The sequence below is a fragment of the Corvus moneduloides genome, chromosome 6 (assembly GCF_009650955.1).
Source record: "Corvus moneduloides isolate bCorMon1 chromosome 6, bCorMon1.pri, whole genome shotgun sequence".
In the NCBI taxonomy this organism is placed as follows: Eukaryota; Metazoa; Chordata; class Aves; order Passeriformes; family Corvidae; genus Corvus; species Corvus moneduloides.
Window position 1 is genome coordinate 53,648,107 of NC_045481.1, and position 26,973 is coordinate 53,675,079.

Genomic DNA, 26,973 nt, shown 5'->3' on the forward strand with positions numbered 1-26,973 from the left:
ACTCATTCCTCCCTCGGGGAGCTGCAGGAACTTTCCTCCACAACCAGAGGTGTATCCCAAGGCCAGCAAATGGCATCGCTGTCACCAGGACCTGGAACTGCCGTGGCCTTGCACAGCCCCATGCAGAGGGATCAACATGCTGCAGGTGGAACCACCAAGGAAACAAAATCACCCACTCACAGAACAGACACCCGTGGGGCCAGGAGCCGGTGCTGCTCCACGACACTCAGCTTTCCCCCTGCGGATGAACAGGGCGAGCAGAGAAGCAGCTTGGGAGGTGACAGCTGCGGGGCAGCCGTCTGCTGGCACAGTGCTTCCAGCTCCTGCACCTGCCCCGCAGGAGGGTGGCAGTGATCCCATGATTTTGGCTAAAGTGACTAAGAGGGATCGTTTCATCCTTCCCACCAGCTCTCTGTTCTAACAACGCACAGCCTTCCTTGCATGCTTCCCAGAAAACTGGAAAGGAGGGTGAAAAGATCACAAACCACTCTCCTTTTGCCTCATTTCTCCCTGCAAGCTCTCTGCTCCTGGTTCTACCTTTCACAGATGCTGTAAAGGCAATGCCCAGCTGACGATGCGGCCTTAAGAAACCACCACAGTCCCAAACTCCAATTTTGATATGAAACAGCTCTTTTCAAGCAGCCACGTGCCATATTTTATGGTACCTTTGTGATCTGCACAACTGAAATACATATGCCACATTACAGCACATTTGTATCCCTCAGCAGAAGGAACCTGAACTGCTGTGATTCTTTCATAGGGATGAAGCACAGCCTGGCAGCCTCACAGATTCAGCTGAATCCATCCATCTGGAAAGCAGCAGTTTGGACAACATGGCTCTTACGGCTTCCTAGTTGATATCCCACATCCCAGAGTCATTAAAGGCCATTTTTTCACCCTGCTCATCAAGGAATGGAAGATTTTTGAGGACCACAGGGCAGGAAATCATGGAACTGGGAGGAGAGCCTTCCCAGGGCACACCAGGAGCTGCCTGGCCCAGACCTACCCTGGTTCCGCATGTCCCCAAGGTGCAGGGACGATCCATAAGTGCTGCCATCCCTCGCAGGCAGCAGCACGGGTACAACCACGCTGCAGCTCAGAGCCCACCAGCACCCACCGCCACAGCTCCACCTGCTCTGCCAGCACAGATCAAACCTTTCCAGCACCACTGCTTCGTTTCCACAATTAGCAGGATTTAGGCACGTACAGAGGTTTCTCCAGCCTCACCTACGGAGACCAATGACAAATGAATCAACATGATATACCACAGCTCCCCATTTCAGTGGCCACATTTATGCTACTCAGACCCCTTCCAGTTCAGCACTCTTCCTCCCACCACCGAAGAGAACATACTTTGTTACAGAGACTTTCATATTGGGAAAATATTTTAATATAGTAAACAAGTCAATTTACCTTCCACATATTTTAAATAAGTTTATGCTCCTCGTTAAACAAAACTGTTTTTACTTCAACAATGGATTACAGCCTCTAAATTGGTATTGTTCCCAGCTGATCCTGTAAATAGCGAGGAATTTTGGACACCAATATCCTTGTATAGGTAACAGACTGGCATGAACAGCGCAGGAATTCAATGCGGGTTCAAAGGGAGAAGCTAGCCCTGGTGAGGAAGAAAACGAAGCCACAAAATTCCCTTTTGAGGAAAAAACGGGGGGAAAAGAAGATACCGCAGTTCCATCGAGTCCAAACGGGGCCGAGTCAGTCTCCAGGTCAGTCTCCGGTCAGTCTCCACGGGCGCTGCACGGTGCCGCAGGGACGGGCGAGCCATCGGTCTCCATCCTCAGCCGAGCCCCGCGGCCGCATCCCCGGCGGCGCGCGGCCTCCCGCGGCCCGCCCGGCTCAGGGGCTGCCGGCGCCCGGCCCGCTCCCGCTCCCGACCGCGGGCGGGGGGGACGCGGCCGGCGGGGCGGTGGCGGCGGGGCCGGGGCCGGTGCGCGGCGGCGCGGGCGGAGGCCCCGCCGTGGGTCCGGCGGGCGCGGCGCGGAGCTGCGCGGGGGTGGCGGCGGCGCCGGGGCCGGGGCTGGAGGAGCCGCCGCTGCCGCGTACCGGCTGCCAGATGAGGCTGTAGTAGACGGCGAGCACGATGGCGGCCAGCGAGACGGAGAGCACGTAGGCCAGCACGGTGGCCAGGCGCACCCACTTCTTGTTGGTCTTGGCCGCCATGCGCGCCTTCTTGTCCCCGGTGTAAGTGGCGGGCTTGCCCCGCTCCGCGCCCGCCTCCTTCTCCTTCATGGGGGTCCGGCCCTTGGCCCGCTGCTCCACCGAGCCCTCCGTGCTGGCTCCGGCCCGGATCGGCCGCCGCCGCCGCTCAGGACATGCCGGTACCGCCTGCGCTGCCACCGGTGCCGCTGCCCGCGCTGCCCCGCCGGGGGCGAGGGGCGGAGCGTAGGGGGCAACCCCGCCCTGAGGGGTGGGGACGACAGGAGGGGAGGGAGGGCAAGGGAGGGCAGGGGGAGGAGCCCGGGCCACCTTTAAAGGAGCCCCCCCGCTCCCCTATTCCCCCTCCCCCACTGCCCCCCCCCCCCCCCCCGACGTGAGGGGCGGACGGTGAGCGGTCCCCGGGGAGGCGGGCAGCACCCGCCGAGCCGCAGGGAAGGCTTCTGGTACGGCCTCCTGGAACGTGCCCGCGGTGGAGGGGGTCAGGAGTCTCCTCTCTACCTTGGCTTCCCGACGGAGTTACTTCTTAGTGCCTCCCTGATGCAGGTATGTGCTGCCTGCACCTCTGTGAGGCTGCAAGGGTGCCCGAGCTAAGCGGCAATTTTTAGAGGGAAAGCCTGCTTTAGTTTTGTCCAAATTGGGCTCTTCCCAAACCTGTTATTGATACAATCTAAACCTCCTCTTAGGGTATGGCTTCACCTTACTCCACAGGTGTTAGTTCCCTACAAAATTGTTCTATTGTTTTGTTCAAAAGACAATTTAAATGCTGATTTGGGGTATAAATGGGGTTTTCTTTATGGTGCAAAAAAAATACTTTTGGGAATGATGTAGTTGTGCCTTCTGCAATCATTTTCTCCCTGCCTTCAGTCTGAGGTCAGTCAGGTGTAGTGGTTGCAGCAGAAACCTCTTGTAAACCAGGATTTGTGGTTCTGGAGGAGGCTACAGTAACTGGAGAACTACCTATTACCCAAAGAGGCTTCCCCAAGAAGATATGTTATGGAATAAACGGAGTAGCTTCAAAATAACTGTAATTTTTGGAAAGGATGGATTGTGTTGACTCCAGGTCTGCTGTCTGTATGTGGAGGGGGGGCATTGCCATAGTGGTTTGTGTGCACTGAGTGGGCAGGGAGCTGACAGGGTCCAGCAGCAAAAGGAGTATCTGGGAAGGGCTGTGAAGCCCCTCAAGTATGGAGTGTGTGGCTGATTTTTCTTACGCAGGCAAAGCAGTTTTGGGGACAAAACCTGCCTTAAGTTTGGGTGGGTGGAGTGGACTAGATGATTTTTTCAAGGTCTGTTCCAACCCAAACAATTTTTAACTACATGCTGTGGTCTCTTGGAGTATTAATTGGTCGTGAAATGCTGCTGCATGTCTGGTAATTGTTTGTTACCCAGTTTTGGGACTTCTCTGTGTGCCCTGGGCCTCTCTTGTGCTGATTGGTTACACCTGATTGTATTGGTTACACCTGTGTTCTCCTTAAAGTCAAATGTCTCACACCTAAACAGAATTAGCTGATGGTTCCCAGCTGGCAAAGCTTTCCTGAGTTATAGAATTACCTCTTCTGTGGTGTTCTAGAGGTTATATACACAAAATTGCTTGAGCTGTATATGTTTAAGTTTAATTATACATATGAATGTATAGCAGTTCCTACAAAATGGATTTTCTAGTAACTTTTCAATGTGTTTTGCCTCAATGATGGGATTGCTCCTGCCCCTTCTCCTCTTTTGTTCAGCAGGTGAAATGATGATGAGTTACTACCTCCAACAAGTCCTTTCCCTATGCTCTTGCTTAATTCCAGTTAAGAGGCAGAGGACTGACATATACAGGGAATGCCTCTGGGGCTTAGTGAGGTCTTGACAGTTTTTGGCTGGTGCTTGTCGAGTTGAAGTACTGAGACCTGAACAACAGGCCCTGAGCCAAAGCTAACCTCTAGATGAACCATCCAACCAAATGTTATATGTATCCACTCATATCCACCAGTATCATTAGCAATATGAGAGATGTATCTGTTCATTGTTGAAACATGTATTCATCTTTCCCTATTTAGGAACCAAACAAGGCTGAAAGTGCAGGGGAATTGTTGGAACATTCCCAGCAAATGTAATGAGTGTGGTGGGCTTGTGATGTTCTGCCTTCAGCCCAACAGCTTCACCTCCCTGTTGCATTTATTTGTGATTCAGTCATGCTGCAGTGGAGACCTGCCTTTTGTAAAACACACAATTCCATGGTATTATTCAAGAAATTCAGTGTTCTTAAGGCTCTTTTCTCCCTGCCAACCCTCTGCTCTCAGGGCTTTGAGTAAGACAAGACTTGTGTCCATTAAATGTGAAGTCTTAGCTTTTGCCAAAGTCAGGTGAAAGCTTTTCATCTTATTGTGGACAAGTAACTGGGTGTGACCTTCTCTCCAGGCAGCTGTGAGCAGGTGTGTGCCTTCTCTCCTAAACAGAGCTCCTTGCTAACAACCACCCCTAAAGGAGCTGCAGTAATGATGTCTGCTTTGTCCTCGGGGTTTTAGCAGAAACACCAAGCTGGGCTCTGAGTGGACTCCTGTGGTGCAGAACTGGAGCTCTGGGGTCTTGTAAAGTCAGTGACTGTGTCTGACACTGGGCACAGCTTGCAAATTATCCCTCTCTAGGATTCTTCCTAAAGAGCACAAAAGAGATCACTTGCTGGAGACAGAGTCAGGGCTATGTGATGCACTCAGGGACTAGACCTGCCAAGGAAGGAGAGCTGCAGAGCCCCTGAACAACCACTCCAAAAACTGTTCTGCAGGCTCCTGTTCTTTAGTTTTGACTTCTCAGGTCTGAGGGTCCAGTAGAAAGCTTGAATACTGCTGCTACCTGTTGCAAGGGGATGTTTGTTTGCTCTCCAAGGGCCCCTGAAGGATGTAGCTAAATAAACCTGTGTTATTGATTTCCCATGATCACAGTCTGTGAATAGCATCCCAGTGCTGCAGGATAGGGAAGACTTAATTAAGGGAAGATTGCTGGCCTGAGATAGATTCTCTCCGTGCAAACCCTGCTTCTGAGAGTAGCAGAATACTGGATGGGATGCCTGGGACATATCTCTGAGCTGTGGCCTTTGCAGGGAGGAGGAGAATGCTGTAGGTTGAGGCTGGATGTTACAGAAACAAGACCTTTAGCCTAGTATGAGAAGTGAAGTTTGTGGAAGGGCCAGGGAAGACAATGGCTGACGCCTGTTCAGTTTAGTGAGCTGAGTAGGCAAGTAGTTGGAGTAAGTTGGGATGGTGGAGTGGGAAGGAAATGTTGATAAGCTTAAGAGCAGAATGGGGCTTCCTCCCCCAGTAGCCTGATTTCCTGTGCAGTGTTTTTTACTGGAGGTGAATACAGGGGGGAACTGGCTGCATCCACCTCCAGGTGTGGTACAAGTTGCTTTCCTGTTCTTGTTACTCCGCTACTGAAGTGTACCATGAGATGGGCATGTTGTCTGTGTGCTGCTGCTCCTCTTCATGCTCCTCCTTTCCTCTTAATGACCTGTCTTGGAAAGTCTTGTTCTTTTCCCAGTGGTCAGGAATGGTGTGGTTCAGCCAGCCCTGGGCAGCAGTGACCTGGCACTGCAGGAATGTATGGGATGTTTAAATATGGTGTGATCCTGCTTGCAGCACTCACTGTGTTGTTTGGAAACACATTGAAAGCCATCAGTGCTGTAAACACAACACACTCTGCTCAGTGAGCAGTTAATTATGGGCCTAACCATGTCTTGGTGGTTAGACAGATAGTTTCTTGGGTTTTTTGGTCGTTTTTTGCTTTTTTTTTTTTTTTTTTTTTTTTTTTTTTGGCACAAGACCTCACGGCTTTTATGGTTTTGTGGCATCTGTGGCCACTTCTCTGTGCCATAGTCCACTGCCCTCTGACTTTTGCAGATCAAGCTGAAGAGTCATGCTGAGAGCTGTCAGGAGTCCTTGGCCTTGTGGTTTTGGCTCGAAGTGGGACACAAGATATGCCCCTGAACACACACACAGCCGTTCTGCCCTCCAGGGTGGTGAGAAAAAACTGATTTTGTGGTCTTAATGGTATCGTTAATCCTTTCCGGATTTCCAGGGCTCTGAGGGCAGGGCAGCCACAAGAGCAGTGGGATGGGCTGGCATTTGCAGAGCTGGGAGTTCATTGCTGGTGTGCAGTGTCACAGCTCTTCACTAGAGGACAGCATTACACATGGCAAAGTGTAATTATCCTGCAGCAACGCTGGGAGAGATTTCTTATGGATTTTCTATGTGCCAGGACTAAACTGGGGTGGAGGTTACGGAATAATTTGTTGGAAGTCAGGGGGGTTTAGCAGTATGGCTTAAATCAGTGTCTGCAAACCTTGTCTCCTAAACCTTGTATGAAGGGTGATGCTGCCTGCCTTGCTGCTGCATGCACCTTGAGGGAGGTATAGGCTGCTGGATAGGTAGCACAGGGAGAGAAGGAAGAGTATTAAACAAAAAAAAGGGAAATGTTTGCATATCAAAACTGTCGTAGCAAGTGGTGGGTTGCCCGGCAGTGAAGGTATGGGAGGAAAGCAAGGAGACAGAGGGATGTGGGATGAGTGTGCACTGGGTGATGGGCCTTACAGGAGAGAGAAAATAAAGGATAGTTGGAATAAACAGTTACTGCTTGAGTGCTGCTGTTCCCGCCTGCTCTTGCGTTGGAGGTCTCTGCAGAGGCCAGGACTGCTGCTCTATCCTATCATGGCTCCATCGGCCATCTCTGCATGCAAGGGACAGAGGCTCCCACAGAGCAAGGAGTGTGAAGTGGAAGATAAGGAGGCTGGGTTGGGCAAAAGGAAGAGAGCTGCAACTTTTGTGACAGCCTTTGTGCAAGTAGGGGTTTGGCCCTTGCTGTTGGGCATCACATGACCTTGCAGGGCAGCCACCAGCTTGGGCACTGCTCTTCATGCTCCTTGTGTTTGATTGGGTCTTAATTATGATTTCATTATTTATTGAATTAAGGTTTTATTCCTTAGAGAAAGCTGACCTTAAGTGACATGTGAGTGAAGCTGTGGCACGATTCTTGCTTACTTTGTTTGTTGATGAGGCAGAGAAAGCTGATGAATATCCCGGTGTGAGAGAAGGACAGAAGCAGCCTCTCAGTGAGGTTCTGGCAGGAAACACACTTGGTTCACAAAGCTCTGATAGCTGATGATACCAGTCAAGCCATGGGATCCAGTAGCTATGACTGATCTCACCTGCTCTTGGCAGTACCAGGTGGTAAAGCTCATCCACCTCTTACTGCTTCGCAGCTGTGACCTCCAGGGCCTTCCTGCAGTGCTGTCAGTGTTCCAGAGGCTGGGAGGACTGCAGGGCCTCTGCGCAAGATTGATGCTCTCTATTATCTCCGTTGCTGCTCCCTAATTTAAAAGGAAGCAGCCCTGAAGTGCTCTGGCCTTGCAGAAGGGATCAGGTGAGTGTAGAGAACTTTCACTCCTCACTGCACCCTTTGTCATCTGCTGCTTCTCTGCTTGGGAGTAACCACTTTCCCTGAGTGTGGGATCCTGGTGACACTGGCTTGGCTGGGCCTGGAATATCCCAGTGACCCTAAGGAAATAGAGCCAGCAGCCTTCCCTTGGATAGCCAATTCCTGTAAGGGCAAGACTGATAAGTGCAGAAAATGCCATGGTAGCTGGAAATGTGGAAGCTCTCTTATTCCCAGGGTTTTTTTGGGCAGGTAAACCCCTTGGAAGACAAAGGATGGTGGGTTTGCTCAGGGTTCTCTTTTCCTGCAGCAGCGAGCTCTGATGCCTGCCTTTATTGTTTAACAGTTGGAGCAGTTGCTAGAGTTCCACTTTATCTCTCCTGCCTCATGCTGCTAACACCTGAGAATGCCCTTAGGATTCCTTCAGTGACCATTCCCCCAGCCGTCCGGGCTCCAAAGTGCCAGACTTATCACATCAGGGCTGGGAAGAAAGGAAGGAACAAAACATGCATCTGGCTCTCCTCGCACAGTGTGTGGGGGGGTTTGTTCCCCCCTTCTTAGAGAGTCTGTGCTACTTTTGCCAGCAGCTTGTCCCTCTTGAGCAATGGCAAGTGCCACACCTTGGCTTTGATAGGAGAAGAGGATGACATCCCACCGTGTGCCTGGGAATCCACAGCAATCATAGCACAGTTATCTCCACTTGTAATTTAGTCTGCCTCTGACTAAAATTGATCTTGCCCGTGTCAGGCCTTTTCATAATCCACTCTCCAGGTTAGCCAGTGCCCATCAGCCAGTGGAGCTCCTTTCCTCTTCTGCTGCCCACATGGAATTCCTTTGTTCCAAGGTCAGGAGCAGAGTCTCATTTTGGCCCTGTTTGCCTATAACCTGTTCTATTTTTGGTCACGTCCCTGCAGCCTTGTCACTATAATCCCCACCGTGCCCACCTTTCCTGTTCTGTGCCCCACATATCTGCTGCAGACCCAAGTGAATCCAGGGAATAGTGCAGTTCCTTGGGACTCTGGGAATGTTTTACTTCATCTGGGGAATTTCCAGCTGCTCTGCTGGTCTGTCTCACTTTGAGGTTGACACTCAGAAGAGCCCATAAGAGAAAGGAAAACTGTTTAAGACTGGACAGTGCAGTGAGTGGCCCCAGAAATGGAATCTGTCCAGAGCAAGGAATGAGTTTGTTTCCTGGGACGTCTGGCCTGTTGCATGAAGGGGGCAGTCTGCTTGTAGCTGGAGCTGAGCTGTTCCGTAACCACAGCTGCTGAAGCAGTTGGAGCGTTTCTGGCAATGCCTGTAGTTCGTCAAGAGAGCATTTAAGGAAGTTGAGTTGCGGAAGTTCACTGAGCCGGGTGCCTCACCAGCACAGCTCCAAGGAGTGGATCCCGCCCGAGGGACGGTGGGCGTGTGTGCCCACGAGCACCCCAGCCATCGCTAGCCTTCTTCTGGGTGACCTTGGGTGAGGCTCTGCTTGCCTGGAGAGCTGTTGATTTACAATGCAGATTCATTGCTCGTCGCCTGCCTGCCCCTGCCCCTCCTAAATTGGGCTGGGATATAAGAGGCTGTTTGCTCTCCGATGCCAACAGTGGCCATGGCAGAACGCCCTACCACGTGAGAGACAGAGATAGAGGAGAGGGGGCTAAGGAGGAGTGAACTGTGCAGCTGCTCTTGCTTCTGGTAGCTGAGGAGCACATCTGCAGGACCATGTCCGTGCTGAACCCTGTTCTGCAGCCCACGGAGGTGAAGGAGTACCTGTGCAAGGGTGACCGCTTCATCAAATGGGATGATGTGAGTACTGGGGTGTTCCTTCCCTAGGCTGTGTCTGTGGTGGCAGGGAGACACTGGTTGGGTCACGGTTTGTGGGGAGGCTGGGAGCCTGTGTTCCATGTGGTATCCCACTTGACAGCAGAGGTCTCTGGACAGGGAGAGGGAACTGGGAAGAACAGGAAAGCTGAGGACTGAAATCAAGGATGTGTGTGTAAGGGGTTGGGGATGTGATTTCTGCACCTCTTGTTGAGGAGGATGGAAACAAATGGAGTGAGTGTGCACTGGGTCTGTGTGCAGCCCCTGGTGTAGAACACAAGGTCCAGCCCTCAGGAAGGTGGTTGCTGCTGGGAGTCTCTGTGGGTGTGATGCATATGCCACATTTGGACTTTCTGGAGGAGCGTGAGGGCTAGGATCTACTCCAGAGCAGAGTGCTCACTTTGCAGACACAGATGAAATCAGGCTCCAAGTTGCTTCCTCTTATGGCCCTGTTGCCTGAGTGGATCGGGGGTGAGCCATGGCCTCCCACGCCTGCCCGGCCCCTGGGTCTGGGAATGACCGAGCAGCAAAGGGCCTGTGCTTTAACAGGGCTGGAGCCTCAGGGTGCTGCAGCAAGCTGCTGCTCACTCCAGCTCACTGTCCTCTGTACCTTCAAAACAGCTGCTTTGCAGCCACTGCCTTTCTGTGTGAGGGGAAGAAAGTGTAGAGCAGCAGCAGTTCGTTGGAATTTAAGGGTTCCCCATCTCACTTTCTATGGGGGCAAAGGAGTGTTTACCCTAGCATCCACATACCCAAGCAGGAGGAGAGCGGCTGCCCATCCATGCTGTCTGGAGATGGATTGTCTGCTGTTGAGCATGAATGTTGATAAAAGCAGGGGGAGCCCAGGTTGTGGTTATTCAGAGGGATCTGGGGAGATTGTTCATGTGGTGTTGCAAATGAGATGATCAGAAGGAGCCTGCAGCAGCAGTGAAGAAGGGATTAGCACTTTTGTGGGTGTGAAGCTGGAGTACAGTGTTAAAGTCCCAAAGGAGTGTGTGGGGGAGCGGATCATCTGTGTGCAACATCAGCAGGCTGGTCCAGAGGCACTGAGAAATGAGAGCAGTGTACTGTGCAGCTGGCAGAAAGGATGGATGTGAGGAATATGGCTTGGAATATGGCTGCCAGTTGCTCCATTAGAAGTACATAAACAGGAGGATGACACCAGGGTACAGTGAAAAGCGCAGCCTTCCTCTTTCCTGTAGGCCCACTGCCTGCAATGTGCACTCGGGGCTTCTTAGAATTTGAACAGGGATCTGCTTTCTCAGAATAACAGTAACAAAACTTGTCTAAAATTGCTGATGACTTTGCGCTCAGTCCTTGGGGACCACTCTCCCAAAAACTGGAAGCTGTTAAGTACTTCACTGGGTATTCCTGGGATAAGTTCCCTTGAAACCCAAGGGGAGTCAAGTCAGGCTTCCAAGACCCACCAAGTGTTTATTTGCTGCTGTTGCTGTTGATTAGTGAGCTCAATTCCTGTCTGGATCTTTCCCTAAGGTTTATATATTTGTAAACATTTCTAAAAGGTTGCCTCAACTAAGTAGTTTATAGGCTTGGTCTCCACCAATAAAGAAAGGCTTCTCCATGAGTGGGCTGTTCTGGTCACATTGCTCCATCACACTGGGCTTTCCCAATCCATGGGTTAGAACAGGCTGCAGAGGATGATGATGAGAACTCCAGACTGCAGGATTGCTGTGCTTTAGAATTCATGACTGTTATGTTTTTTATATCTCTTTCAATTGACCTGACTGTGCTGTTGGTAACAGTTTTGAACTCCTTCCACTGTAAGTGAGGCAAAGGAGTTAAGGAAGATCAGATTGGCCTCTTACATCACAGTTCAGCTTGGGACTGAACTAGGGCCTTCCAGCAAAAAAAGCAAACCCACGCTTTTTCTACAGAGCCCTCGCCTTGTCCAGCTTTGGTAAGGCACTGTTTAGAGGAGAGAGCAATGGATCCCTGACAGGCAGGACTGTTCTCACCTGTCCCACAGCGTTAGGTACCTTGGGGTAAGGAGCAGCTCTGCACAGGTTAGGTGAGACTCCGGCTTCAGCTTCCAGAGCCTCACAGTGTCACTCTGGAGATGTCTTAAAATCCTTGGGTTCATTCCTATAAATCCCAGAGGGTGTTCACCTGCCTAGGTCTGTATTTATTCAGCATCCAGCAAGCTGGGGCTCCTAAGCATACTGAAGAGGTGAAGTCCTACTACATGGGTGGTAGCTGAGTTAAAGAGCCATCTGGAAACCCTGTCAGAACCCCAGGTAGGGCACAGGGTAGTAGCTGACCTCTTAAGAGGTGCAGATGGGTGTGGGTTTGGCTCTGTGCTGCCTCTGAGTCCTCTTAGTAGAGTCAAAACTGTTCCTATCTCTGAAAGATTATGGATTACAGGATTTTAGCAGACAGTGTTTGCTTTCTGCCCCATAGAGTGAGAAGCAGCCAGTCTGGCTGCCAGACTGTGTTCTGTAGGATTGCCCATTTCCCTTGCTGCCAGGAGCCACTGCATTGGAGAGGCTGCCTGCATCCCCAGGCAGGCCTGGCCCTGCCCAGGAGCCTGGCTGGCATCAGCTGCCTTGCACCCTCAGCTTGCCCTCCAGAAAGCTGCTTTGTGGGAGATAAGGGTAATCTAGAACATGGCACAATACTCTGTGGTGGTACCGTGGGGCCTGTTCTGCTCTCCATGGCCACGTGTGCAGGGAGACAGCCAGGAGCTCTGGGGATATGGACATGGTGCTGGGCAGGCTGGCGCTGGCCCTGGCACAGTGGGAGGAAGACAGGAGGGAGTAAAAGGACCACATATGGTGTGCTGTGCAATGAGCAGTTTACTGTAAATATTGAGCATGGAAATGGAGGTCCCTGAAAATCCAGATACACTCTAGAGTGAAATATGAGTTGAGTAACAACCTGAAGAACCTGAGGCCAAGAGACAAGTACAACTTCCAGATTTCATTACTGGTTTCATCTTAGCAGCTTCCTGAATTGAAGCTGGAACCTTCCCAGAAATGGCTGTGTGAGGTTTAGGATCAGCCCCAAATAATTTCGTCTGATTTGCGTCTCTGGTGTGGGAGTCTGCATAGCTGCTTCTTTTGATAGTCTGTGTAGAGATGGTCTGTGGAGTTTCAGAATCCCCACCTAAAGCAGCATAATGAGGCTGCATTGATGCATCCCCTCCTTGAAGCCTTCCTGACTGGAGCCCAGGTAATCAGCATGAGCACCTGGATGGGAGATGCCATGGATGAATGCTTTCTCTCCTTGGCCTGGGTTACTCGTGAGCTTGTAGAATGAAGCAGGTCAAGGCAGACTTTTCAAATGAAACCATTAATTGAATGTCCAGATACTTTGTTCTCCCAGTTCTTTGTGTAGAAAGCTCCAAGAGAGCTGTTCTTGTTAAATGCACGGGTTAGGTGAGACTCAGGCTTCAGCTTCCAGAGCCTCACAGTGTCACTCTGGAGATGTCTTAAAATCCTTGGGTTCATTCCTATAAATCCCAGAGGGTGTTCACCTGCCTAGGTCTGTATTTGAAGTGGGAACCTCGTGTCCCAGGATGTTTTCTCCAAGTCACCCAAGGTGCCAGCATTCTTTCTTTTGTTGTTTTTTTTGTCAGGAAACATCGAGTGCTTCTCCTGTGATTCTCCGAGTGGATCCCAAGGGCTTTTATGTGTACTGGACCTATCAGAGCATGGTAAGTGCTGAGACTGCACAGCTCGGGCTCCAACCAGCCAGGTCAGGTTTGTGTGAGATGACAACACTGCAAGTTGGGAGCAAACTGCCATGCTCATTCCTCTTAGCAGGGACACCTCACCAAGGAGTGGGAGCTGATCACTGGCAGGTTGGTCTTCACAGCACCAGGAAAGAGCAAGAACTGAAGGTGTGAGTGTGGCTTTTCTGTGCCCGTCATGCTGGCATTTTGACTCCTGCAGAGCTCATTACATGTCCTTCAAAGGACATATAATTGAGAACAGTTGTGCTGATATCCCTGTCACCCAGCAAGAGACAGGATTCTCCTAACCTGTACAGTGGGGCCATTAACTGGCTCATTGGGGTTTTAGACTTTTTAATTAAAAAGTAGTGACCATAGTGATGTAGGGCTTATGTGGAGTCTGGAGAGTGAGTTGTACTCAGGATGATGTGTGCAGGCTGCCGGAGCAAAGCACAGGATGCCAGCTGCTGGAGGAGAGGGAGAGGCAACACATGCAGGAAAGAGAATTCAGTTCCTCCCTGATGAGTAGCATCAAGTAATGGAGAAGGGAGGTGGAAGGCTGGGCTTCCGCTTTCCAGAGCAGGCTGTGTTTCAGCTCTACTTCCTCTGCCTGACCTACATGCCATGGCAGAGTCAGTCAGTCCTGCACAGGCCCTGGCCAAGGACCTGGTGCTTTGGGTGAACTCTGCCTTTCCAGAGATTGTGCCCAGTGCCAGCTGAGGCCGGGCACTGCTGCAGCCACATCCCCACGAGAACAGTGTCACAACGCTGGGGACGGTCACACCCTTTGATGTCTCTGTCACTCCTGTTCTGCTTTCAAAGTCCACTTGGGCAGTAGAATTTCTGCTCTAAGGGTTCCAGCAAGAAGAAGTGAGGCAAGGGGAGCTGGTGTCACCATGGAAAGGGAGCTATTTCATTGGGATACCTGGGAAAGGGGTTGGGGGAAGGAAGCATAGCTGCCACAAGGAAACCCAGACTGGAAGGGGTCTCGCATTCCTGGAAAGTGCTGTTGATTAGCAGCTGAAGTAAACAGAACTGTTTTTGCCCTAGGGCCTCAGAAAGGTGTGGGATTAGGAGTAAAATTACTCTCCTGCTTAACAATAAAATGGGGATACACCCAGGAGAAATGGCATCTACATTGTCCTGTATTGTGATCTTGGAAAATAATATTATCTGCTGCAACAAGTATAATTTGTTCTCCAGACCCATGGTGAGAAGAAAAATTAGTAACAGAGGAAGGAAATTCAGGTTGAATATTAAAAGAACAAGCAAGACAACAAGCCAGTAGTGAGGACATGGAGGGGCTGCCTGGGGAAGGCTGTGCAGTGTCCTCTGTGGGAATGGCTTCCCTCTCTGCCTTGTTCCTGCTGGGAGAGCTCTTCCACGGGGAAGGACACTGAGCCAAACCTGCTTTACAGCTTCTGGGGGCTCTGTCATGGAGTGCTTTCCTTCCTCCTTTATCTTTCCTCATTTTCCTTGTCCTTATTCTGTTGTAGGAAAGGGAAATTCTGGATATCACCAGCATCCGAGACACCCGAGCAGGGCGATTTGCCAAAATGCCCAAGGTGAGTCCATAGCTTCTTTCTATCTGGTGTTTCAGTGGAAAGGCAGGGCTGCCTGTGGTTTTGGCAGGAGCTCAGGCAGTTTGTCCTGGATTTCTGTAGGAAGAAGGTAGAGAGGATTTCATCTCCTTACATCACAGCTATGTAAATACAGAAAAGCCATCTTGACTCTGGTCCCTGACCTCCCAGGGGCCCTCTGTGCACCCAAAAGCGGCACTTCCAGACTATAGTAGATGGGCTCATTGGAAGGAATATATCAGAAAGCCAGGAAAACCAATTCCCCTTCCAAGTGTGCTGCTGCACTGGTAAGTCTTGCTGGAGACTCTGATGCTCCTCCACTGAGTCACCGGAGCTGCTTTTGTGTAAGGATGCATAGGGTGCCCACAAACCCGGAGTTACAATGCCATTCCAACAGTGTGTGATGGGGTTTTTCCCTTTAAAGGGAAGAAAATGCATATTCAGAAAAATTTGTTTGTTCCCCCCCCCCCCCCCAATATTCTTACATTTGCACATGATCAGGGCTTTGTTCTTGATTTCGGTTATAATTGAAGCTTCTTGCAGCCCTTGTTAGGATTTTGTTTCTGTGACTTTTTTTTGTTTGTTTTTAACTTTTCCGTGTATGGAAAAGGCAAGCGGAAAACTGCAGTAAAGCTCAAAGGTGGAAAGGGACCAAAGGAGTAAAGCTGATGGCGGGTGACACAGGTGCCTCTCTAAGGCAAAAGGGAAAGGTTTTGCAATATCTACTGAGCCTCAAGCAGCTTTTTGCATAAGTTGTGTGTCTGTTTTCTCAATCTGCTCCGAAAATGTCTGTTCAGAGCTCCCCAAGACCAGTATTTCTCAAAACACCATAATAAAGTGGGTACTAAAGGCATAGCAGAGCTCAAGAACAGTACCCATCTTCTTAAAAATCGTATTTCTTTCAGAGAAACTGCCTTTCACCTTAGAAATTCACTAGAATGGAACATACTTGAGTTTTCAATGAGCCTAAACTTTTGTCTCCCACTTGTTTTGTGAGAACTGTGCTTAAAAATACTGTCAGGAGGTTGGATTTTCATTTGAGAGAATAAAATATTTGGGGCTGTTAGAGTTGGTGCTGCCTTCCAGATGGCACACACTAAGGAAGAGGCTGACTTAAAGGAGAGGTATGAGATACTCTTTTCTAGGGTGTTAAACTTCGAGGAGTAACCTGTTGGCAAAATGAATTGATCTTTGATATAGATGATAAATTGCTGGTGGAGATACTGAGGCCATGAGGTGGCTGGAGAAACATGTCCTAGATTTTAGGAATTAGTTAAGGAAGGGTAATTGGAGAGTACCAGGAGAAGACGGTTTGCCAATGGTACAGAGTTATTTGGGGTAAAAAAATCTGGTTTGTAGGAAGACCTTGAATTGCTGATTGACTGCATGATCTAATGGGAGATACATTTTATACAGATAAAAATCAGGCAATGCACGCAGAAAAAATCCCTCATCCTTCAGTAATAACAGGCCCTGAGTTGACTGTTGATATCAGAAAACTTTGTGGGTGTATGGTAAAATATCAATGTAGTGTTCAGCAGTATTTGCCCCCTAAAAGTAAATTGCATGTTAGGAATTATAAGGAAGTAATTAGGAAGTCATGCTGTTGTGTACACCCCAGATAGACCCATATTTATCTGCAGTTCTAGTGCACTCTCAAATTAGGCGAGAACTGGAAAAGGTATGGAAGAGCAGCAGGATTAACAAAGGAATGAAGTGGCTGCTGGGGGCAGAGCACCTGAGCAGAAGGGACTGTATTCTGGCAGAAGGAGTAAGGTGAATGGGATGTGGAGTGCTGTAAAATCAGGAGTTGAATGGAGAAGGGGAGCACAAAGCAGTTACTCAGGGTTTGAAGCAGTTACTCAGGGTTTGAAGCAGTTACTCAGGGTTTCTTCCAGTGCAGGAGTTCCATATCAGGTGGAATTTTCCAGAGGTAGGAGTGGCACAAGCAGGCGGTGCTGCTGCTGCTGTCCCACCTCATGTCACCATGCCATGGGTGATGCTTCTGGCACAGTCATGGAAAAGTGAGTGTAAAATGTCAGTACAAGAAGGAAATGCCCTTGGAGGGTATTAAATGTGAGATAATGCCTCTGGGTTAGGAAGCTGCTGAATCCTAGATTGCTGGGAGCTGCAGGAATGTGTCAGGGAAGTGCCAGTGCGTTTGCCCTGTTTCAGAGTTTTCCCCTAGGCACCTGGATGGAGCTGCTCTGTTCTAGCTGTTGTAATATGTCAGGGATGGGATTTCAGAGTCCTGGGAATTGGCTGCAGCTCATTTTTGAAGAACAACAAAGCAAAGGTCAAGCACTGACTGATTTATTAAGTATTCTCAGTGGGCAGAAGTGATGCACTTGATGACAACCTTTGCTGTGAAAATCCCAAGTGCTTTTTGAATTCTGCATTTTACAGAAACTCATTTCAAATAACTCCCCTTTTTATTTCAGGGAGTTTTCTGGAATTCTGTGATAACATGTAGTAAAATGCACTAGTCTGGCTCCTTATCCACCTTTTCTTTGTGGATCCTGGGAGGTCTTGTGTGGGCACTGAAAGGGGTGTTGAACCAAAGATGTGCTATCTGGGTCTGGAAAACTCTTACTTACACGTAGCTCTGCTATCCATGATGCCTCTGGCTGAAAGCCCTCAGGGTCATGTTCATTTGGCTCTCCTGAGAACAGAATTTCACAAAGGAATGCAGAAAGCAGGGAAAATTTCTTCACATAAACCACCACACCCTCCACGTGGGGCAGCTGTGTGGGGCGTTGTTACAAAAGGTATTAATATAAAAAACTGGTGTGGTGAAGCAAACAAAGATCTGTTTTGAGGTGGAAGAATGAACATGGGTGCTGTCTGCCCTGTTACAAAATAGTGGCTTGGAATGGTTGTGGAATAGAACTGTTGGAATTAATACAAAGAGTTATTTCACTGCCTGAAGGTGGAGAGGAAATGAGCCATCGGCCTTATTTAGGAGGAAGATTAGGACAAGCAGAACAGGATCACAGCTGTAGGAAGAGCTGTGGATGGCACCATCAACAAAAGGAGCATCCTTTCCCCTTCCCTGCAAGTGATGCCCCAGTGAAGCCGCAGCTGCTCTGAGGCAAAGCATGTGGCCTGGTTTTCCTACTGGATTGTGACTGAAGGAATTCCAGAGGAAGGGGATTGTGCTGTATGGAGAGCATCTGCGCCACTGCTTTCCACAGCAAGGGGCTGTGCAGGCTTGGGCTCTGTCTCAAGGGTGTAACATGCCCTGAGTTTTCCAGTCCCATGGCACTGGAGTCTCCCTGGGAGGGGGTGGGTCACTCTGGATGTTGGGAGGTCCCTCCTTTCAGTAGCACTTTCCCACCACCGAGCAGGAGGTTTGGGGTTTTTCTTTGTAACCTCTACACACAGCAAGAAGAATAACACCAAAGCACCCACGCGGAAAACCACTTGAGAAGGGACCTGCTGTTGTGTGCACTGCCAGCACAGGTCACAGCTGGGATCCCATCTGTGGTTAGGGATGGTTAGGGAGCAGGTAGTGCCCAGCACAGCCTGAAAAGGGACTCACTAAGAGCTGGCAGCCATAGGAGCCACCTCCAAATGGGAATGGCCCTAGCCTGCCCTCCCCAGCGCTCGTCTCACCAGAGAGCAGAATCCTCCCTGGCCCCTCCTCCGCCTGTGCAGGGCTCCCCTGCTCACCCGCCCGTGCGAGGTTCTTTGAGAGCGGATTCGCGTTTCTGCCGTGACTTTTCTTCACGGAATTTTTTTTTTTTTTAGATGGGGCAGAACGAACTTTGGCTCGTGTTCAAGAGTAATAAAGATAAGAATGAGCAGGGCCTCTGAACAGCAAGGAGACAAGATTAAAAATTGAGTGTAGTTCAGCAGTGTGCTGATACAGATCAGGCTGTTATTTACACTCAGGTCTGTGTTTTCATTTCGGTGATGAGGAACAGTAAGGGCTGCTCCATTTGTGGGGCTTTTTGTGGTTTCTTTTTTTGAGGCACCAAGACCCCGGAATGCTGACAGAGAATGTAATAATAATTAAGGCCAAAATACACAATGTTTTAGGCCAGACTTTTGGGCTGTTGGACATGTCTTGGGGTTTGTTTAGATGTTTCAGGAGGCATTGGCTTTGAGACAGGCGCATTTTTTTAATAAAAACAAAATTTGTGCTTTCTGGTTGTCATGACTGTAAGCCAGCTTCATCCTCTGTCCACATTCTGTTGGTGTTGAACCTAGAGATACAGCCTGGACTGCACATGTACAGGGAGAAAATGATACCGAGGTATTTCACTCATCATGTTTTGAGACAATAAAGTTGGAGCCAGTGGGAATGTTCAGGAACCATGCAGGACAATCAAGTGCCCTCGGAGCCATGGGCTGTGAGCCGTGGGCTGTTAACACTGCGGGTGGTCAGTGATTCTGCTGCAGCACAGGGGATGAACAGCTCTGGCATTGGGATTCAGCAACTTGTAAGCCCAGGATGGAGTTGAACTAAGTCTAATTCCAGCCCTCCAACTGGAGAGCGATCATATGGAGCCACCGATCTGTGAGTGTGCAAGAGAGAGGCAGGTACAAGCCTGTGGCTGGCAAAGGATTTATAAATGATGGAGCAGGAGCTGAGCAAGGAAATGAGCACGTGAGTGATGGCCTTTGCCGTGCTGGGCCCTCCTGCCTCTGCCATCGTTGGGCAGTGAGCTCTGGGGCCACACAGTCTTCTCTGTCCCTGGCAGTGTGTCCCTGCTGGATTGCAGAACACCGTGGGTTATTCTGTGGCTGGGAATCTGAGCTGCTGCATTTTCCAGTTCCTTTAGGTAAGACATTGAGAGCTGAGTGCTTCACTGTGGATTTTTGTCTGCCTGTGTCCCTGAGATGCTTGGCTCCCCATTCCACAGCCATCATCTCCAGCATGGAGCAGCAACGCTAACGGGGACAGGAGCGTTACCTTCAGAGTCAAAGGCATTGGAAATATCTTGGGGCTTCCTTTTTCCCTCCTAGCAACCAAACAAGACTTCTCCAAAAGAGAAGATTTGTTGTCCTAGTGCCACAAGATGTAGCTCTGTCAGGGCACAGTGACACAGCAGGTCCCACTGTCAGTTGGCTCTGCCCCCTTTCAAGCAGAGAAAGGACCATCCCTCTCTGTCCTGCATCTGTCTCTATTTGTTTATATTTGCATGAGAATTTGCTTCTCTCTGGACTAGGGATCTCTGTACAGCTGAGGATTTTAGGGAAATCAGGAGGGTGGGATGTGAAATGCCAGCTGACTCCATATTTCAGCCACTCTGCCAGGAGGTTGTTTTCTGCTTGGTTTTTTTAAGGGGATTTGCTAAATGTTTCCCTTCTGATTTGCATGGCGTGCCCGGCTTTTTGTGCAGCAATTCCTATTTTTCCTTTATGGCTACCTGCAAGGTGACAGTAAGTAATCCCAGAGTGAAGCTGTGGCACAAGGTGCTAAAGGAGTGCAGGTTGTGAGAGAGCCACAATGTGGCATCAGATTCCGAGCTCCTGCACACGGTCTCTTGTCCTCTCTCCACATCTTCCTTGGGTGTTGGATGCATCATTGCCTGGATAAGGGCAAAAGTGCTCGGGTTGCTGGGGACGTGGCCTGAACAGAGAGGTCTGGAGAGAGCCAGGTGACGAATGTCTGCTAGAGAGCAGCATGCAGAGAAGGAAGGGCTGGGAGGAGCCCCGGATAACAAATACAGGAAATGAGCTCAGCACAACCACAAGTTCACCATTGTTTGGGCCTCTTCTTCTGTACAGCCCTGGAGCTGAACAAATGCTGGTGCATTTGCAAGATGAAGTTAAGTTTGGAGTTAAAATCCCAACACTTTACCGCTGGCACTGGAAAGCTGAGCTCCAACAAGGAGTTGCCACGAGATGTGGGTGTTTGGTGGTGCTCAGTTCTGCGAAGGAAAATGGCTCACAAGGCAAGAAGGAGCCATTTTAGAAATTCCCTTGTAGAAAACAGGCAAATCATATTCCTTCCCTTCCCTCCCTCCAAATGCTCTGGGATTAAACAGGTTTCAGAGTTACACCCTTGGAGAGGTGCTTTTCCAAAATGAGAGACAGCAGTCAGATGACCCTGAGTTACAATCCAGCCCATCCTGTTTGTCTTAAAGATGCCTGTTTGCTACAGATGTGTCAAAATTGCACATGCTCCAGAAATTTGGAAAACTGCAGTGGAAGAAATTCTGCAGTTCCTTATAAAATGTATATGCCACTGTGTGTGTGATACTGTGCAGACTGAAACCTGAAGGTGCAGTCACGTTCCAGCTCCAGTTTAACTTCCAAGTCTGACCTGCTCTAACAATCCCAGATTGTGGATTTTGCCCAGTTTCTAAAGGAGCAGGTCCTCTGACAGGTCCTTGTTTGCTTGGACAGGGATTTGTCCTGCACTTCAGATAATGGATTGCTGTGCTTTAGTCTAGGAGAGGAAATTTTATCTTCCCATTATAAATAGCACCATCAGTAAAACTCTGGGATACCTTGGATACCTTGTCTTAGTGACACCACGCATAGGAATGCAGAAAGTGCTGAATAATTTAAAGAATTCTATAAATACTTTCATATGGTGCTGCAATCCAAGTACCACTAATCGGATGAGCCTTACAGTTAACAAAACAAGTCTCTGGTGAGCCATTGCTGTAGGGTACTGGAATTGCTATGGAAAAAACCACTACTAGCAACTGACAGCAGCAGGAAATGGGGTTTGGAGGGAAAATACCCAGCTTTGAGGTGACGGGGGGTCCCAAAAACCATCTTTCTCGTGGAGGGAGGTTACACATAATGGTGTCACACTAATACACTTTTTTAGCGTGTGTATTTTGATAAAATCAACTGGTTACACACCTCTGGCACAAGCAGACCAAACCCTCCCCTGCTTGTCTGCAAGTCCAGTCTGAAGTTTCAGAAGAAATTTTTTTAAGAGCAGTCTCCAACTTTGACTTTTTCAGACTTGTACGGGGGTCTTAGTTATGATGGTTTGTCTCATGGAGGATCCACTAATGCAGACTCCAGAATAAAGATAAAAAATAAGGAAAGCCAAGGAAAGGAGGATTGCACTAAGCAGTTTTGCAACCCTTGAGATTCTTGCTGTGAATTTGGGCCAATGCATATATTGGGGTCTGGTTTTTTTTGGGTACTTTTCCCTCGTTCTCCAGTCACCCCCTTCTGTTCTGTTTCTTTTGCAGTCCCTGAAGCTCCGAGAGGTTTTTAACTTGGATTACCCTTACAGCACCTTCCTGCTGAAGACCCTGACGATTGTATCTGGCCCTGACATGGTTGACCTCACTTTCCATAACTTTGTGTCCTACAAGGAGAATATTTGCAAGGTATTGGGGCCTGAGATCATGGAAGCACTGGGAACCACTAAGGATTGGAGCATTCAGTGGGGAGTAGGAAAGGGGAGGGGGGAGACAGGACCCTGAGCTCTGTCAGCATTGCTGACAAGGTTATAAGCAGGCTTATGTTCCAGTCAGGTGTGGTATCTCTGTAGTTCTAGAAGCTTCTGCCCTGCATGGAGAAGGACCAGTAGAACACTGGCCATTGTTGTCCTTCATGTGTTTTGTATGGATGAATAGGCAGCTGAGAAGTGGAAAAGTTTCAGCTCCTGGTGTTTATAGGCAGGAGGAAGGTGAGAGAGTCAAGCCCAGCAGTATCAGACAGGATAAAGGGTAACGGTTTTAAACTGGAAGAGGGTAGATTTTGAGTGGATGTGAGAAGAATTTCTTCCCTGTGAGGATGGGCAGGTCCTGCCACAGGTTGCCCAGAGAAGCTGTGGCTGCCCCTGGATCCCTGGAGGTGTCCAAGGTCAGGTTGAACGGGGCTTGGAGCAACCTGGGATAGCGGAAGCTGTCCTTGCCCATGGCAGGGGGTGGGACTGGATGAGCTTTAAGGTCCCTTCCAACCCAAACCATTCCAGGATTCTGTGCCCTTTCTGTGTTTGCTGTAGACTACTTGGAGCAGTTCCATAGTGCCCAACTGTCTCTGCCCTGTTTGTTCCAGGACTGGGCTGAGGATATTATGGCCATTGCCCGGAATCCCCTCACGTACAATGCTCCCCGTTACACCTTCCTAGAGAAAATGTAAGTCCTTTCTGAGAAACGTTGTTCTCTGAAACATCTGTGTCCTGCCCTTTCTGTCAGTACTGGGAAAAAAAACCCAACAAACTTTTAGGCATCCAGGTCCCTTGGAAGCCTCCAGACCAAGGCCTGGGTCATGCCAAGGTTAAGCTGATTGTCTGTAGAACCCTGATTTTCAGCTCACTGTTAGATTGTTTTCCCAATTGCATGGTTTTCCTTTCTTCTTACTTAGTAGGATCTCTTATGGTTGTACAAATACATTTTTGTAATCTTGTTTGGGGTTTTTTTTCACAGTCTGGTGAAGCTGAAGTTGCAACTGAATGAAGAGGGAAAGATTCCTGTCCGGAAGTGAGTGTGGACATTTGTTTTATTGTGTGTTCAGTCAGACTACAGGCGCAGAGCAAGTGGTGAGAGGATGGTTGCTCAGCAGCTTCAGCTGTCCGCTCTTCCTGCACCTAGGAGTCAGAGAACTTTCCCTCTGTGTCCAGGCCATGGAAGGGCTCCTGCTGCACCTAGGTGACACATAATTTGAGTCTGGAAAGGAGACTTTGTGGCCTTCATCTACAGCAAGAAATGGCTTAAATAGCCACAGATATCTCTTCCTGGCTGTTGCCAAGAAAAAAATCAACAAAACGAAGTAACTTTGGTAAAATTCTGATCACAGATTGTTTTGCAAACCTGAGCTGAAAGGTGGATGAGGTGTAGGATTGTTTTCCTTTCCTGTAAGGAGTTCTGTATTTGGAGAGCTCTTTGCTGGACTCTGCACCTCACCTGCAGCAGGGCTCCCTTGCTTTTTTTCTCTGCTTTCTCCCTGTGTGGCCACTCCAGTCCTTCCCCATTTCCTCTGTTCCTCAGCCTTCACTCTGGATGTGCATGAGAGTGAAGCAGCCTCTGGGCCAGTGTTAGTGCTGGTTTAGGAGCAGAACAGAAGGAGATTTGTCCTTCCCTGTCCCCAGCTTGGCCTTGTGCATCAGGTAGGGCTTTCATTAGAATGGGAAGCAAAGCCCAGCCTGTAACTCTTCTCCCCTGCACTATGTGGCATGAATCTGGAATTGATTTTGTGCCATTCAGTGTCTTCCCAAGTAAAATTGCTCCAGGGCTGGTCCTTCAGTTCATCTGTGTTGATTTAGTTCATAGAATGACAAAAGGCAGCACTGCCATGTTGAATTCCCTTTTGGGTCCATAAATTACCTTTTGTTTTAAGAATAAGGAGCTGCAGACAGTGCATTTGGGAAGTTTTGAACCACTCTGCTCTAGGTCTGTGCTGTGTTACAGCATCACAAGAGGCGAGCACTAATCACCCCAAATAAACACAGGCCCCAGGGTGTGTTGTAAGGTAGAATTGTGCTGGATTAGGGCTGTGCTGACTAAATGGGCTCCTGGAGGGCTGAGCTTTATTCAACACTAAACATTTTTTGTTATTTGTTTTCTAAACCACCAACCAGCAGAATTTCATTGTCAGAAACCAGAGTATTCATCAAAGGGCTGTTAAAAATGTGTAGGTCTGTAATGAATAACACACTAGGGAAGAGTGCTTTGAATTCATCTTTAAAATGCAAGCAAGGTAGCATTGCTGCAGGGAGGAACCGGCTTATTCCTCTGAAACAAGCAAGAAAAAAAATCTGATACAGGATGTACCTCTCCTCAGTGCCCATTTCTTGCAGAATGGTAAAAATGCAGACCATAAAATAGTCCATATTAAGAACCAGGTTTATAAAAATACTCAGTATCTCCAGGTGCAGGTGAATGTAAGGCTTTCAAAACTCCTGAAAATTCTGAAAATTCCACGAGCATTTGCCTTTCCATTTAAATATGTAAATCCCTTTGGAATCACACCAAGGCTGCTGCAGTTTTGCCTTGCAAAGGGCAGGGTTTGCATGAGCTGCTGCAGTCCCCCCCAGCCACTCCCACCTGGCAGCACAGGGCACTCCTTGTTCCCCTGTTTGCTATGAGCACCTGTGATTCCAGGAGCTTAACAGAGCTGAGGCTGGATTTATCCATGGAGGAGACCATGGTGCTGTTGACAGGGATGTTCTGAGAGGAGGGAAAGTTCAGTTGTTGTTGCTTCTCCACAGTACCATGGGAAGCACCTCCAAGAGGGGTAGGAAAGGGTGGGAGAGGGATTTTGAGTGACAGGGCTCTAACAGAGTCCATAGCAGAAATACAGAACTTCTGCTTTAAATCAGCAGTCAAAAACTCCTGTGTAGGTTTATCAAACTCGGTCCCTCAGTTACTCCCCTGGAGAAACCCTGTCTGTCCTTGCTGGTTCATGCTTACAGTTGTCTTGCTGTGCATTTGGAGTGTCTTGCACTGCCCACAGCTCCAGCCCCCTGACCTCCTCCTGCTCCATGGTGATGTTTGTTTGCCTGTCTGGTCAGTATTTTTCAGATGTTCCCTGCAGACAAAAAGAGGGTGGAAGAAGCATTAAGTGCTTGTCATCTGCCAAATAGCAAGGTAAGGGTTTCTCTGGATATCCAGAAGTCTCATGAGCTTGAGAAGGATCATTTTCCCTGCCCTGACTGGGATGCCCTTGGCTGTGAAAAACCATCAGCTGAGATGCTCGCAGTTGCTTACCTTACTCTACCACTGCCAGGCCTTAACTTTGGCCTGCTGGCATCAGTTCTGACTGTCTTTCAGTAACACTTGTGACTCCAGCACTTGCCCTGTGTGGTACAAGGAGCAGCAACGCCCGGGCAGATGTTCCTGTCACTTGCTGGGGTTGTCACAGCCAAGTGCTGAGCTGTGGGTGTTCAGTGACAGGTAAGAGCTGTCACAGGTTTGTGGTCCTAACACGTCTTCATTGCGTTCTCAGAATGATGCTATCAACCCTGAGGACTTCCCAGAGCCTGTGTACAAGACGTTCCTCATGAATCTGTGTCCGCGGCCTGAGATTGATGAGATATTTACCTCACAGTAAGTTTCCCTCAAGCCACAGCCCAGAACTTGATCTCTTGTGGCAAAAGATAGACAGAAAGGAGGGCATTTAATGCCATGTGGTTTGTCTGGCCGTAAGCTTTAGAAGGGCAGGATGCCAGGTCACTTAATGCCTTTACTCACAGCCTGAATGAAAAGGATGAGGCCTCACTGTGCTACAGGACCCTGAAATACATGGGCCCAGAGGGAGGATCAGCCTGAGGAAGGATCAACATCTCCTATGTGAAAAGATTTCCTCAGTAATTGCCAGGCCTTACCTCTGCCCCCCCCCTGTGATTCTCTCACTTCAGCCATCTAAAAGCAAAGCCCTACATGACCAAAGAGCACCTGGCAAAGTTCATCAACAAGAAGCAGCGTGACACTCGCCTCAATGACATCCTCTTCCCACCAGCCAAACCTGAGCAGGTGCAGAGCCTGATAGAGAAGTATGAGCCTAGCGGGTTTAACATCCAGAGAGGTGAGTCTTGTTCAGCCCAAAGCTCTTGCTGTAGGGGTGGGATGAAAGAGCAGAAAATCTCATGCCTTCTGCCATCCTGCTTCCCAGGAGAGCAGTCAGCCTGGTTCCCGCAACTCCTTGTGTTGCACTTCCAAAGAGGCGCCAGAACTGTTCTATTTGGGGACCATTAACAGCTGTGTTTGCTGTGCAGGGCAGCTGTCTCCAGAGGGGATGGTCTGGTTCCTCTGTGGCCCCGAGAACAACCTGATAGTGCTGGACAAGCTGATGCTGTACCAAGACATGACCCAGCCCCTCTCGCACTACTACATCAATTCCTCACACAACACCTATCTGACAGGTACTGCCAGGATCGGGGAGGGCACAATCAGCCGGGCAGGTGTGTGCGCCATGCGGGTTTTGAGGGCTGTGCTGACTCTAAATGCTGTGTGACAGGAAGAAGTGTCACCCTGCAACTGAGCAGGAGCTGTCCCGTGTGAGTAGCTAATGCTGACCTTCTCTCCTGCAGCTGGGCAGTTTTCTGGGACATCCTCTCCCGAAATGTACCGCCAGACACTCCTGTCCGGCTGCCGCTGCGTGGAGCTGGACTGCTGGAAGGGCCGGCCCCCGGACGAGGAGCCCATCATCACCCACGGCTTCACCATGACAACTGAGATCCTCTTCAAGGTAGGGAAGAGCTTTCTCCATGGATGTTTTCCCCTGCCTGCTTTTAGACTGATTGCTGAGGGAGCCAGAGGGATGGGCTGAGGGCAAAGATGTTTGAAAGGAAAAGATTGATGGCGAGGTGATAAGTGAATGAATGTGTGGGTAGAAGGAAAAGCGAACAGATAAGCACTAGGTTGGAGTTTGTACATTTTTGGTATG

The 26,973-nt window shown here is 49.4% G+C and overlaps 2 protein-coding genes across 5 annotated transcripts in view; one reads left to right on the forward strand and one right to left on the reverse strand.

Annotated features, from left to right (window-relative positions):
- Positions 1-1,367: 1,367 nt before the first annotated feature.
- Positions 1,368-2,414, reverse strand: INAFM2 (InaF motif containing 2). The gene has a single exon (XM_032111186.1). The coding sequence runs from the start codon at positions 2,248-2,250 to the stop codon at positions 1,858-1,860; it is 393 nt and encodes a 130-aa protein (XP_031967077.1). The 5' UTR covers positions 2,251-2,414; the 3' UTR covers positions 1,368-1,857.
- A 137-nt stretch (positions 2,415-2,551) lies between these two features.
- PLCB2 (phospholipase C beta 2) overlaps positions 2,552-26,973 on the forward strand; it is a 42,850-nt gene continuing 18,428 nt past the window's right edge. The window contains exons 1-11 of one of the 4 annotated variants that reach the window (XM_032112873.1): positions 2,552-2,721; positions 12,989-13,066; positions 14,581-14,649; positions 21,831-21,971; positions 22,645-22,724; positions 23,016-23,069; positions 25,100-25,175; positions 25,534-25,634; positions 25,946-26,112; positions 26,303-26,449; positions 26,618-26,775. In XM_032112873.1, the coding sequence (XP_031968764.1) occupies positions 2,716-2,721; positions 12,989-13,066; positions 14,581-14,649; positions 21,831-21,971; positions 22,645-22,724; positions 23,016-23,069; positions 25,100-25,175; positions 25,534-25,634; positions 25,946-26,112; positions 26,303-26,449; positions 26,618-26,775 (1,077 nt within the window). In that variant the 5' untranslated portion in view covers positions 2,552-2,715. Of the gene's footprint in view, positions 2,722-8,914; positions 9,379-12,988; positions 13,067-14,580; positions 14,650-21,830; positions 21,972-22,644; positions 22,725-23,015; positions 23,070-25,099; positions 25,176-25,533; positions 25,635-25,945; positions 26,113-26,302; positions 26,450-26,617; positions 26,776-26,973 lie in introns of those variants that run through there. The other 3 variants (XM_032112875.1, XM_032112874.1, XM_032112871.1) reach the window with 3 other exon arrangements.